The following is a 14,124-nucleotide window of genomic DNA, read 5'->3' on the forward strand; positions in this document are numbered from 1 at the left end:
TCTATCTATCTATCTATCTATCTATCTATCTATCTATCTATCTATCTATCTATCTACCTATCTCTGTCTATCTGTCTATCTATCTATCTCTATAAGATACTCACAGAGCAGATGGATAGTAACCTTAGGGAAGGCATTAGCAGCTGGGGCATGTGAGAAAGGCCTCCTGCAAAAGGTGGCACTTAGATTAAGTTTTGAAGGACTCTAAGAGGTGAAGGTGAGAAGGGAGACCATTCCAGTGCAAAGGCAAGGAGAGGAGAGTTGGAACTCCATATCGGAGCACAATGGGAAGTAGACATTTGTCTCTGGACCACAGAGTGGGGGAGCTAAGGGGATAATGCATAAGAAGACTGCAAAGATAGGAAGAGCTTTAGATGACAAACACAGGGGGTAAATAGATTCCATAAATAAATAAAGCACAGCATCCATGAAGAATGAATAAGATATTAAGTGAGGTCCAAAGAAGGAAATCTCGGGGACATCTATGGAAATTTGAAAAATCCTATGTCTCTTCTACTTTGGTGATGAAAGGCCTGAGAGGTAAAGATGGATTATAGAACCTTCGAGTTGGAAGGCCACATAGTGCACCTTGCCCCTGGGCTGGACAGGGAGGTGAGACCCTAGATCTAGAAGAAACCTTCAGTCATCTAGCCCAATCCATTTTTCAAATGAGAAAACTGAGGCCCAAGGAATCAAATGGCTTGTCCAAGATCATACAAGTAGTAAATATGAGAGCTGGGATTTGAATTTAGAGCCTATGACTCCAAATTCAATGCTCTTTCACTCTACCAAGATGGAACCTACTAGAACAAGAGCTGTGACTTGGTTGGCATAACATACTCCCACAAAAGAAAACTCTCTTCTCTAATGAAAACTGCCATCTGCTCAGCAACTTGTAATTTTAGAGAATGGCCCAGAGCATGGAGAGGTTGGAACTTGCTCAGGGTCCTACCTGAAGAAAGAAATGGCAAAACTACTCCATTATCTCTTCCAAGAAAACCCCCAAAGAGGTCACGAAGAGTCAGACGTGACTGAAAAACGACTCCTCAGCAGCAAGAAGATCCTACAGCCAATAGACTTGAAACTTTGGACATGAACCCAGATCTTCCCAACTCACAAGCCAGATTTCTGTTCACTACACATTTCTTCTGGGGATGGAGTGGTATCTTGTTGGTTCTCATCCCAAGTATTCATCTTAACAAGCATTTATCCAGCAGCTACTATCTACAAGGAATGAGGCATATCATGAAAACGTTGCTTTCATTAGAAATTGTGGTGGAGTTGTGGAAAAGGAGGAAGGAGGGACCCAGAATTGTGACCTGTTTAAAGTCCTGTGCTAAGAATACTGAGATGAAAAAAATGAGACAGTCCCTATTCTCAAGGAGTTCATCTTCTTTAAAAAAGTTTTTTTTTGCTTTTTGGAGGGCAATTGGGGTTAAGTGACTTGCTCAAGGTCACACAGCTAGTTTTGTGTTAAATGTCTGAGGCTGTATTTGAACTCAGGTTCACATGACTCCAGGGCTGGTGCTCTATTCACTGCACCACCTAGCCACCTCAGGAGTTCATCTTCTACTGGGGACAGGGGGCTTGGGGATAAGATGGTGCCCTTGGCAGAGACAAGCCAGAAGTAAATTAATCATTGGGCAACTCTACCTCTGCAGAGTCATGGACTGAGAGTCAGAAGGAGCCTTAGTAGTTATTCTATCCACCTCATATGAGAAAGGACTCTCCCTGATGGCAACTCCAACAAGTAATCATCCAGCATTTGCTTGAAGACCCTCATTGAGGGAAGCCCTTCCTCCTGCTGAGGAAGCCCATTCCACTCTGAAAGATTGCTCCTCATTCAGAAGTTGTTATTTCTATTGAGTGGAGATCTTTTTCTCTGCAGCTTTCTCCTATAGTTACTTATTGTACCCCCTGAAGCCAAGGAGAGATAATTCAGTCCCTGTGCCATATGATAGCCTTGCAAATATTTGAACACAGCTACATGTCCTCCTGTCCCCTCTGCCACCTCACCCCCCGAGTACACAGATAAGTATAACATGAGGTAATGCACAATGGGGACTGAGAAGAAATGCAGGCAGACAAAATGTTCTAGGAAAATTTGAACAGAAAGAAAACTGGGAAAAAAACCCAACCCAACAAATAGGTATCTTTTGTATCTTTTGATAAATGACAGGCTCACCAGAGTCCCAAAGCCAAGAATATTCTAGATCTGGTTTTCATACCTGGATATTCCTGCAACCTTGGTATGTCAGGGGTATGTGTCTCCATATGTTTGTGTGTGTGTACGTGTGTGTGGGGTGTGTGCATGTGTGTGTATGTGTGAGAGAGACAGAGAATGAGAGAGAGAGAGAGAGAGAGACAGAGAGAGACAGAGAGAGACAGAGACAGAGACAGAGACAGAGAGAGACAGAGAGAGAGAGAGAGAGAGAGAGAACGAACTGAAAGCATCTTTGTAGATTTTGGCTTGCTAATTAATTAGTTCTGCTTTGCATAATCATAATCGTGTCTCTCTGGGCAGTTTACTAAGATTCCAGGGGCTTATCATGGGTCCTTTGTAGATTCCAATTCAATGGGAACTTGACAAGCTCAGGATTGGAAAAGTTTGGCAATAAGACTACGTCTGCAAAATGGTCTAGAGCTTTTAGTGGACAAAAAAAAAACTCAGTATGAGTCAACAACAACAACAACAATAATGCTAGCATTAATATAGCACCTACTATGTGCCAGGTATTGTGCTAAGTGCTTTGTAAATATCTATCTCATTTGATTCCCACAATGACCCAGCAGGTAGGAGCTATCAGTATCCCACTTTTTTTTAGCTGAGGAAACTGCAGCAAGTAGAAGTGAAGGGACTTGTCCTGGATCACACAGCTAGCAAATATCTGAGGCTAGGTTTGAACTCAGGCCTGCAGATCCATTGTGCCACTACTGTGGGACCTATCAATAGTGTGATTTGGGAGTACCAAAAGCTAACACTCTCTTAGGTGGCTTTAAAAGAGGCAAAGCATCCTGGATTAGTCCTTATGTCCTCTGTTTCTGAATTATTGTGATCTGCTCTGGCTACCACATGTTAGGGAGACCAGAAGAAAGGGGAAGGCCGCTAGAAGAGGGCAGGCAAGGCAATCAGGGAGTTCTCCTAAAAGCCTTCCTTTTAACATACTGCCTTATTATAAAGTGGATTATTTTTGTAACAACTTGAAAAACTTTACATAGCTCCTCACTAATATTTATAGATACAAGTAATTGGCTGTGAAGCATACAGTGTATTCAGATGTCACGAATTCTTGTTGACCTGCACATTGTTCTGACAGCCGTTGAGCTGTCAGAGGAGAATTTAATACAGTTCTCCTACATTATGCCATTTTAATTAAAAATTCACCAATGGCATTGAAAATTTATCTTACTGTAGCAGGGCCATCAATATGTTTGCTAAATAACAAATTGGTCATATATATTGCCTAACATCAGTTTCTACACTGTATTGTACATATGTAATTAAATGAGCATCTTTAACCACATCTGTTGCTTCATCCCCTTGCAGTGCAAAATAGAAAGATTTTTGTTTCTCAATTAATTGCCTGCAAAGGTCTTTAGACATATGGGCAATTATCTTTCCTGCAATATTATCTGTAAGTAGAACCATCCAAAGCTATTTTGCATATGATTCACCAAACATCATTTTCACTATATCAGTCACTTCAGGCAGCACTCTTTCCTTGATTGTAGTTTTTTTCCTCTTTACATTTAGCAATTCTGTAAGAAACCTCATATGATGCAAATGATATTTTTGATGTCACAGATATAGTTTTTGGAAAAGTTTGTTTTGGCATCTAATTTTGTCTGGAAAAAAATGTATTGTCTTGCTAACATATTCTGCATGCACACTTTCAAGATGTCGTTTCAGTTTTTTACCTTTCATGTAATCTGCATCTAGAAGATTTGTTTAGAACAAACATATAAATTGGGAAAAAATACTGTTAAAAATGAAAAAACAGAACACATACTTGTCTTTTGTCTCTGTCAATAATAGTACTTGTAAAATTCAGTAATGTAGTGGATTATATAACCTGGATTTGTTTTTTGTACTTTTTCACTGTTTTTCTATATTTCAAGCATTTGATCTGTCTTTATTTTCTCTGCTTGCTTAGTTTCACCTCTACCATAGGTTTTTCTCATCAAACCAGTTGTACATTTACCTGTCAGGAAAAAATTTAAGACAGTTAAATTTAAAATGAATTTTGCCAATTCTCTACAATTGTCCTCAAATTATTTCAGCTTTTTAAATTACATTTTTGGGGGGCACAAATTTTATATGTTGAACTTATAAAAAGGTTGGCTTTGAGAAATATAACAAATATTATGGCACTTTGAACTTCTATACAAAGTCTCTTCAAGTTTGACTTTATACTCTTCAGATCTGAATATAGCAACAGAGTAATGATAACTCATCTGGTGACAAGTCCCTTTGAGGAGGGCACAAAATAATGGTCAAAATCTTTTGATATTTTCAAGCATGACTTGCACACCATAGGTTAGTGAAAATAAAAGTTAGAGTCAACAAAATAAGCAAGATGTGTCTGGTCTAGCAATTATTTAATATGCACAGGTAAAGGAGCTAAAATTTTAAAACAGACAAATGAATAAAGTATATATTAAGTTATGTGCAAAGCATTGTGCTAGGCATGGAGATACAAAATAAAATAAGATGGTTCCTGTTCTTGAGAAGCTTGTACTCTACTGGAAGTAGAAAGTGTTGGGGCCACTAGATGGCGCCATAGTGGATGCTGGGCCTGGAGTCAGGAAGACTCATCTTCATGAGCTCAAATCTGACCTCAGAACCTTACTAGCTCTGTTCCCCATGGCAAGTCTCTTATTGAAGTTGGGACTCTGCCACGTGGAGTAGAGTAAATGCAAGGGGTCATGATAGCTATTTTCAAGAACTTGAAGTCTTGTTCTTTAGAAAAGGGAGCAGAATAGTTCTACTTGGTTTTAGTGGACAGAACTAGGAATGGTAGGTAGCAGTTGTAGAAACACAATTTAGGCTAAATGTAGGGGAAACATTCCTCATAGTGTGAGTGGTCCCAAAGTTGTGTGGGCTACCTGGGGAGCTTACTGGGAGTTTCCCTTTCACTACAGACCTTTGATCAGAGGGGGAAGGGAAGGGAACAAGCCCAAGCAATACCTACTTGTTGGGGATGCTGTAAAGGAGAGTTTTGCTAAGGTAGAGTTTGGACCAAATGGTTGCTGTCATTTCCCCCAGCTGTGAGATTGTAGGAGTGAGTTGGGTAAGAAACAATAGATGGGGAGGAGTGAAGGGTGCTGATGTTATCATTCCACTCACATCGCTAACTTTATGCCTATGTTTGTGTCTGTTTAAACCCAGGAGGCAGCCTTTCCAAGCAGGACTGGACCATTCAGTGGCCAACCCCAGAGACTGGGAAGGAGAACAATCCATCTTGCCCAGCTGAGTCTACTCCATGGATCCGTACCCACCTTTCCCAGAGCCCCAAAGTCCAATCCAAGTGTATTCAGCACTACTGTCCCCCTGGTCCCACTCTTGGCCCTGTGTACACCCATGTGGACAGACTGACTGTGGAAGGCTACCCAGGCCTATGTCCCCCACTGGAGTCTGGGCACCGGTCTTTGCCGCCTTCTCCCCGGCAGCGGCATGCAGTCCGTACACCACCCTGCACGCCGAACATTGTCACCACAGTGACCCCACCTGGTACACCTCCCATGAGGCGAAAGAACAAGCTGAAGCCCCCAGGGACCCCACCCCCCTCCTCCCGCAAGCTGATCCACCTCATCCCTGGCTTCACTGCCCTGCACCGGAGCAAGTCCCATGAATTTCAGTTGGGGCATCGGGTGGACGAGAGTCACACTCCAAAGTAAGTGAGGTTTGGGGGGCTGGCGCTAACTGTGACTTCCGGAATGTGAATGCCCCGGTGATGGGGAAGCAGGAATGAACAGGGCTATTCTATTTCCCTGGGGGATCTCTTCCAGGAAGGAAAACTGGATTAGGAGTAATTTTGTCTCCCTCATGTGTGAAAATGGTCCTGAGAACAGGGGAAAAGTTTTCCTTGTTGAATAGGCATCTCAAGGTGCAGTAATCTATGACAGACCCTCAAAATAACGAGATAATTGATATAAAGCTAGAAGGCACCTCAGTGGCTCTCTAGTCCCACCTGATCATTTTACAAAGGAGGAAACTGAGGCCTATACAGAATCAATGACTTAGGACCATCAGATCATAAATCTAGAATTAGAAGTGATCGCAAGTCCAGTTGGCAAAGTCCAATCCCCTCATTTGACAGTTGAGGAAACTGAAACTCAAGGAAGTCAAGTGATTTGCCTGCAGTTACACAGGTAATACATACACTCATAGGATTGAACCCATTGACTTTGACTTCAGACTTGAACTTTGACTTCAGACCAGGAGTGTTCCCATTCTCTTATTTATGCTGCCCACTTAATTCTTACAAATGAAGACTGAGCCCCTATATGACTGACTGACTTGCCTAAGGTCACAAAAGTAATAAGTTGCTGGCTTTTTTTAAATTAATTTTTTTCAATGAACAAATATTTATTTCTTGCCCTTTCATTTCCTTCCCCCATTGGGGAAAAACTCAAAAGCTTTGAAACAAATATGTATAGTAAAAAAAAAAATCTGACATTGACCATGTCTGAAAATGTGTATCTTTGTCACCTCTCTATTAGGAGGTGGATAGCATACTTCCTCATCTGTCCCTCTGGAATTGGAGGTTGCCATTGACTTGGTGAGAGCTCTTAAATCTTCCAAAGTTTTTGTCTTTGTAGTGTTGTTGGTGATTGAATAAATTGTTCTCCTGATTCTCAGAGTCTTAAAAAAAGCCTGATATTCTAAGAATTGGAGGTTAGAAGGGAGAATGTTTCAGGCAGAGGGAGAAGCCAGGTCTTTCCACTCAAAGTCATGGAGTGTCATAGAAGAGAAATATCAAGGAAACAAGGAATTGCACTTTTCTGAATCTCGGGAGTTGGACTCACTGATCCTGAAGGTCTCTGTTCTAAATGTTAATACTTTGATCCCAGTGTTAAAGGGAACTTCTCTTCTTTTATTCCTGAGAGGGGAATCATTTGCAGGTGATTAGGCAAACCCCAGAGTAGATGGGTGGAAATCTCTGCCAGAAGGGAGAGTGAGTGTGGGCCAAATTTGAACCAAACAAGCATATACCAAAAGATCAAGTTAGGAATTGCCAAGGAAATGGAACCTACCTGAATTCCAAGGGACAGTCACAGATGGGGAAAACCAGTGTCAGGAAAAGAAATTCAAATTGGGAGTTCAGGATGAGAGCAGGAGACAAGACCTGGAGTGTTTCAGGGGAATGACACCTAACAGAGAGTACCTGGGAATGGTGAGAATTGTCGAGGACTATTCTTGCTCTACGAAAAAGTGCTGCCTTGGACTTATAATTTAATCAATGGAACAAGCATTTAAAAAAGCACCTACTATATGCTAAATGCTATGCTAGGTACTGGACATTCTGTAGCACGACATCAAGGACAATCAGAATGTTAGAGATCACCATGGCTTTCTAAAGGAGGAGCATCTCAGAAGACAGTTTCAATGTGACAGCTTATTCATTATCTCATGGGCTCATTGGCCACATACCATATTCTTTGTATCCAGTGATACACTCTAGATGGGGACAACTGGGGTCAATCAAGACCCCTCCTTCTCTTCCTCCTCTGCTTCCTCCTCCTTCTCCTATTAGCTGCCATTGATATTTAAAGTTTGCAAAGCATTTTGCACACTTTGAAGATGAGGAAATTGAGACCAGAACGGAAGAAGTTAAGTTCATTACTCATGGTCACACAGCTAGCAAATAACTGATACATGATTTGAACTCAAGTTTTCCTAACTCCAGACCGAGCACTTTACCCACTGAGCCACCAAGTCACCTACTTGACATACCAAGAATCTTAATCATTGAAAAGTTTCTAAAGTTTAAATCAAATTCATGTGAATACAGAGCTATGGCTCAACCTTGGGCATTGACATTTGGGACTTGGATTAGAGAAGGGAATCCTTAGTGTAGCCTAGATTATGTCAGTCAACTAGCATTTATCAAATGCCTACCATTGCCAGACACTTTTTCAAATTCTAGACATAAAAAGACTTTTGGTAAGCATTTATTAAGCACTTACTATGTGCCAGACAAAAGACAGTTCCTGTTTCCAAGGAGGTCATTGCCTTCTAGGGAATACAACATGCAAACAACTATAGACAAACAAAACACATACAGAATAAATTGGGGAGAATCCATAGGGAGCAGGCACAATCCATACAAGCCTCCAAAATGTCACCTGTTTGCCAGTTGGGATGGGTTATTTGGTTCTCTTGCAGCCCTTGATCCTTTCCATACTTGAGGGGAGGGAGTATGGGGGGAGTGGAAGTCCAAGACCAGTAGGGGAAATCAAGTCAATAAGCCTCTATTAAGTGCCTACTAATTGCCTATCACTATGATTGTCCATAGACTTAGATATGAACTCTCTTTGTGTTCTTAATTGAATGTGATGAGCTTGTTTTCTGTGCTCTTCTTAGCTTGGTGCTTGCAAAGGAGCCAAGACACTTCACTGAGAGCTAGAAATGAGCCTGATGTCTGCAGTCTTGCTGGCAGGCAGCAGATGCGAACCATAGAGAATCTAGAGGATATCACTTATTGAGATGCCCCGAAGACAGAACTTGCTTTTATGTGATGATCTGAACCAGGGCTCACATCAGAATCAGAAAAGCAGAGCAAAACAAAACAACCCTTGTCTTGTTTGGTGCCATGATTTTCCCTTTTCTTCTCCTGTCCCCCCGTGATTGTATATTTAGAGGCCTCATCTGTGTCTCCTGAGCATGCTGATGGGTAGGGATGAATTAAATCTAGGTGTGAGAGAGAGATGCGAAGTCACTCGTCATCTGGCCCTTGGAAGGCATCCAGCTGCATTTCAAGGGTTCACTTTGTCCTAGAATTAAGAGGTACCTTACATTGGGGCTCATTCTTTCCTCCTTTAACCCCTCAGCTCCTCCATGACCTTCCCTCTGATGATATTATAGTAGTCAAAAGTCTACTGAGCATCCTCTGTTACTGAAATGAAGTCAGGTTTCAAAGGTCCCTGATTTTTCTGCGCAGATTATTTTCAAAGCATTTCCACCTGAGAATTTGAAGTAAATTTTTTAGAAAAGGGCTTGCCATGTGTGGGAGGAGTGGAGGAGGGCACAGAGAAGAAAGACTTGGGTTTTATTACTGGTCCAGCTAACAGAAAGCTAGTAGAGGCAGCTCAACGATATAGAGAATGTTGGATTTGGGAATTTGAGACATCTGAGTTTAAAATATGTCTCACTTCTTAGCTGTGTGATCTCAGGCAAGTTTTGTTTTTACCTGTCTGGCCTCAGTTTCCTCATCTGTAAAGTAGGGGGTAGCTAGGTGGCAAAGAGGATAGAGCACCAGACTAAGAATCAGGAAAATTTATGAGTTCAGATCCAGCCTCAGAAACTTACTAGCTGTGTGACCTTGGACAAGTCACATAACCCTGTTTACCTCAGTTTCCTCATGTGTCAAATGAGTTGGAGAAGGAAATGGCAAACCATTCCAGTATCTTTGCCAATAAAACTCTAAATGGGGTCATAAAGAGTCAGACATGACTGAAAAATAGCTGAACAACAAAACAACATATTCAAGGTTATCCCAAACTATGCTGTCTTATCCACTGGAGAAGGAAATGGCCAACCACCCCAGAATTTTTGCCAAGAAAACCCTATGGACAGTATTAGCATGCTGTGGTCCACAAAAGGGTCACAAACAATCAGACAAGACTAGCTAACAACAGTGTTCAGGGCCTTCTGTTTGACAGTCTTATCTGTTAAATGGTACAAGAGACATGATCATTTCCATTTAACAGATGAGGAAACTGAGGCTCTTAGTAGTTAAGTGACAGATGCAGGTGACAGAGCTGGTAGCTGGAATTTGAACTTAGAGTTCTCCAAACCCCCATGGCGATTCCTCTTTGTAGTATGGTGTACTGTCTTACTTGGACAGTTGCTGCTGCATAACAATCTGTTATATATTTCCCTGATTGGCTAGGTATCATTCATTGTCTCATCCCCTCTAGTAAATAATCCACCCCTTCTACACTCCCTTTAATCCCCCTATATTACTCACTGAAAATGACCTCATTTACTCATCTCCTCCAGTGTCTACCTTAGAAGCCCCCTTTGCCCCAGGCTGGGAGAAACTCAGGTCCACTGGTTCTAAATCTCATCTTTACTTGCCTATAGCAACACCATTTGTATGTAAATAATTGGTGACCTAATGACACAATGGTGTCCTGTTCTCTGGGACAGGTCTAAGAGAACCTGTTCGGCAATCAGTTTGTTGTTTGGGTAGCTAGCTGGTGCAGAGGAGTAGCTAGGAAGCTCAGAGGTCCTGGAGTCAGGAAGATCTGAGTTCAAATCTGGACTCAGATATTTACTAGCTGTGTGACCCTGGGCAAGTCACTTTTAACCCTCTTTGCCTTGGTTTCCTCATCTGTAAAATGAACTGGAGAAGGAAAGGCAAACAACTCCAGTATCTTTGCTCAGAAAATTCCAAATGGGCTCATGGAGAGTTGGCTCTGACTGTGAAATATGAGACAAGGTGTTTAATGAGTGCTTATTGCTTGCTTGCTTGAGATGCTACAGTGTATATACAGGTAAGTAAATATAGACCAATCTGGGGTTAGGAGAGAGTAGTAACAACTGGTGGGTGGGAGATCGTGGACAGGGGAGGTGACTCCTGGTCTGGGTCTTGAAGGAAGCCTTGGAAGTGACTTGCTCAGGTTCACACAGCTACTCAGAGGATGGATTTGAACTCAGGTCTTCTTGATTGGACAATGACATCTTTGGGTTAACAATCACTGTGATGGGGAGTATACGAAGCGATGGGAGTATGTTGACTACTGAAGAATGATTTCTTGTAGGTTTTTATTATACTTAGGGGTTCAGCCTCAGGAGAAAATGCTCTGGAATATGGAGAAGAGGATAAGACATATGTCCCTGGCCTCAGAGAGCTTACTATCTAGTTGGGGGAGATAAGATGTGTGTAGATCTAAGAAGAAGAAATAATGAACAGTACAAGTCATATACCCTAAATTCCCCAATATCAACAGACACAAAGAAGGCAAAGTTGGCCAGGTCAGGGCTTCCATGTCAGTTGGTCAGACGGTGAGTATTTATTAAGTACTCACTATGTGGCTGGGATAGGGATGTATAGAAGAGGGGGAGGGGGCAGCTAGGTGGCACAGTGAATAGAGCACCAGCCTTGGAGTCAGGAGGACTTGAGTTCAAATCCTGCCTCAGACACTTACTAGCTGTGTGACCTTGGGCAAGTCACTTAACCCCAATTACCCTGCCTTCCCCCCTCCAAAAAAAAAGAGGGGGAGAAGTGAGGGGTTAAAGAACACATTGGTTGAGGGTAGTCCAGTGTTCGAACATTGCTCTTGGTCACATGGAGATCCTACCTCATGGTTCAGAAACTGGGGGCCAGGGCTGGGGCAGCCACTTAGAACAGGCACCTGCTGGATGATTCTGTTTGCCACCTGGAAAGAAGTCTGCCTGACAGCCATGATGCTCACCTGGTTGAGGGGTAAGGAGGGAGGGCACAGATGTAGAACTTCCTGGCTCTTTCCCTGCTCCCTGAACCAAAAAAGGCTATCGAATTTAAAGAAATAGGCATTGTGGCTGAGAGCGTAAGAGTGAATCCTGCCCGTCAATCAGAAAACTGTTTCAGGGCCTTCCTCTGCAGCATTTTAGCAAAGTGCGGATACCGCAGCCTGCACCTTGGGGAATGCATAAATTGTCCAACTCCCCTTTTGCTGTTTATCTTCTTTTCTTTTCAATTTGTCAGTTGGTTACTCAGTGTTTTCCTCTCCCCCGACTCTCTTGCCGCGTTCCTTCTGGGATCCCATTAAATACTGCTTTTCCCTCCAGCTGCTGAATGAACCTGCTGTAATGGATGGTGTCATGGCCATTTTGAGAATCTGAGGATGATTAAAAAACACATTTAATGAGGATTAAGCGCTGCTGCCTCCTCGGGAGTGGGGTGACTGAGTTTGTTAATGTCAACAGAGCATAGGAAGGATGAAAAACCCAGGGAAGTGTTGACTCTCCTTGTTATGTCTGATAAAGATGGCGTTGGGAAGCTTCTATTTAAGATGATGAACTTTGTCATTAACACAGGAATTGTTTTATCCTGTGTTCGGCCTTACCTAGGAATGCTAGTAGTTTTTTAAAGAGCCAACCACTTTTTGCAGGAAGTTATAAAAGTACTCCCACCCCATCCTGCCTTCGCAGTGATTTGGAACCCATGGCTATGATTATCCAAACCCCATTCTCCGTCCCTTTCCAGGGGAGGTTGTTGTTTAGTCCTATTCAGTCCCATCTGACTCTTCATGACCCCATTTGGGGTTTTCTTTTGCAAAAATCCTGCAGGGGTTTGCTGTTTCCTTCTCTAGTTCATTTTACACAAGAGGAAACTAAAGCAAACAGGGTTAAGTGACTTGCTCAGGTCCACACAGCTAGGAAGTGTCTGAGGTTGGATTTGAACTTGGGTCTTCTTGATTCCAGACCCAGAGCTCTATCCAGCGTTTCACCTAGCTGCCCAAACAAATACTTATCGTGTCTGTTATTTGTCAGGCATTTCGCTAGTTGCTGGGGATACAAAAAAAAAAAAGAAAAGGACAAAAGCGTGGTCCTTATCCTCAAGGAGCTTACATTCTAAGGGAAGAAACAATGCGTGAATACCTACGTAGATGTAAGAGTTTACCGTGTAAATGGAGGTAATCTCAGAAGTCTTGGGGCAGGACAGAGAAAGGTCTATGACTCACTTGCTTCTGAGGTCAGTGTTATAAGATCAGAAAGTCCTTTACCAAATTAAAAGCTGGATATAATATTTTAATCCTCCCAGTGTCTGCAGTTGTCAGTGCAGTTTGTCGAAAAAACGAGAGCTCTGTTCTGAAGTGAGAGAATTTGTGTTCACATCCCAACTTCTGAGGCTTGGGTGACCTTGGATAAGTCATTTAACTCTGTTAATCCTCTGTTTCCTCAACTGTAAAATGAAGGGTTTGAACTAGGTGGTAATAAGGTTCCTTCAAATTCTAAATCTATAATCTGTGACCTCTCTAAGACAGCTCACAAATCTGAAAAAATGATCAATGTAGCCAAGTTCCAAGAACCTTGTCCAAGATGTTTCATTATCAGGTGATTTTTTTTTTGGCCACAGCAACTCTTGAAGACTCTTTATTATGACACAGAGAGGATCTGAACTTCATAGATGGAGGCAGCACCCATTCACACTATTGAAATTAATCACAGGTATTTTGGACAAAAAAACAACCTAGACTTGTAGTCAGAGGACCTGGGTTCAAATCCCACCACCACTATTTAGTATCTGTATGACTAGGGTAAGTTACTTTACTTTCCTCTAAAAGGAGGGAATTGGACTAGCTGGCCTCCTGCCATCCCTAAATCAGTGATTCTGTGGTCTCATTTTATAGGTGAGGAAACTGAGGCCCAGAAATGCTAAGGGACTTGCCTAGGGTCACTGCAGTAATAAATAGCTTGGAATTAAAATTAGGTCCTCAGACTTCCTGTGTGCCTGGCACTGACTAGTGCTTTTAAAAGTCAAAAGGTTTACTAATGCCTTACATGTGTTATCTCATTTGATCATCAAAACAAGCCTGTGAGGTAAGTACAATTATCATCCCCTTTTTGGAAAGAAGGAAACTGAGATTGAGAAAGGTTGAATGACTTGTCCAGGGTCCCACAGCTAATGAATGCAAACTCAGGGATTCCTGACTCTAAGCTTTGCCCATTCTGCCATCTGGCTGTCACAAGTCACTTAACCCCTTTGGGCCTCAGTTTCCCCATTTGTAAAAATGAGAGCTTTGGATTGGAAGAAACCTAAGATTCCTTCTAATTCAAAACATATTACCTTCTAATCACATGAAGTAGTAAGGGCTCCAGAGGAATAAATGATTTCTTTCTTTTCTTCTTTCCTTCCTTCCTTCCTTCCTTCCTTCCTTCCTTCCTTCCTTCCTTCCTTCCTTCCTTCCTTC

At 42.2% G+C, this 14,124-nt stretch overlaps 1 protein-coding gene across 1 annotated transcript in view; it reads left to right on the forward strand.

Annotated features, from left to right (window-relative positions):
• KSR2 (kinase suppressor of ras 2) overlaps positions 1–14,124 on the forward strand; it is a 587,222-nt gene that overhangs the window by 247,648 nt on the left and 325,450 nt on the right. The window contains exon 4 of the mRNA XM_069081397.1: positions 5,390–5,894. Coding sequence (XP_068937498.1) covers positions 5,390–5,894 — 505 coding nt within the window. The remainder of the gene's footprint in view (positions 1–5,389; positions 5,895–14,124) is intronic.

This window comes from Petaurus breviceps, unplaced genomic scaffold (genome assembly GCF_028583685.1).
Source record: "Petaurus breviceps papuanus isolate PSGF00001 unplaced genomic scaffold, PetGlider_PUasm1.0 99, whole genome shotgun sequence".
In the NCBI taxonomy this organism is placed as follows: Eukaryota; Metazoa; Chordata; class Mammalia; order Diprotodontia; family Petauridae; genus Petaurus; species Petaurus breviceps.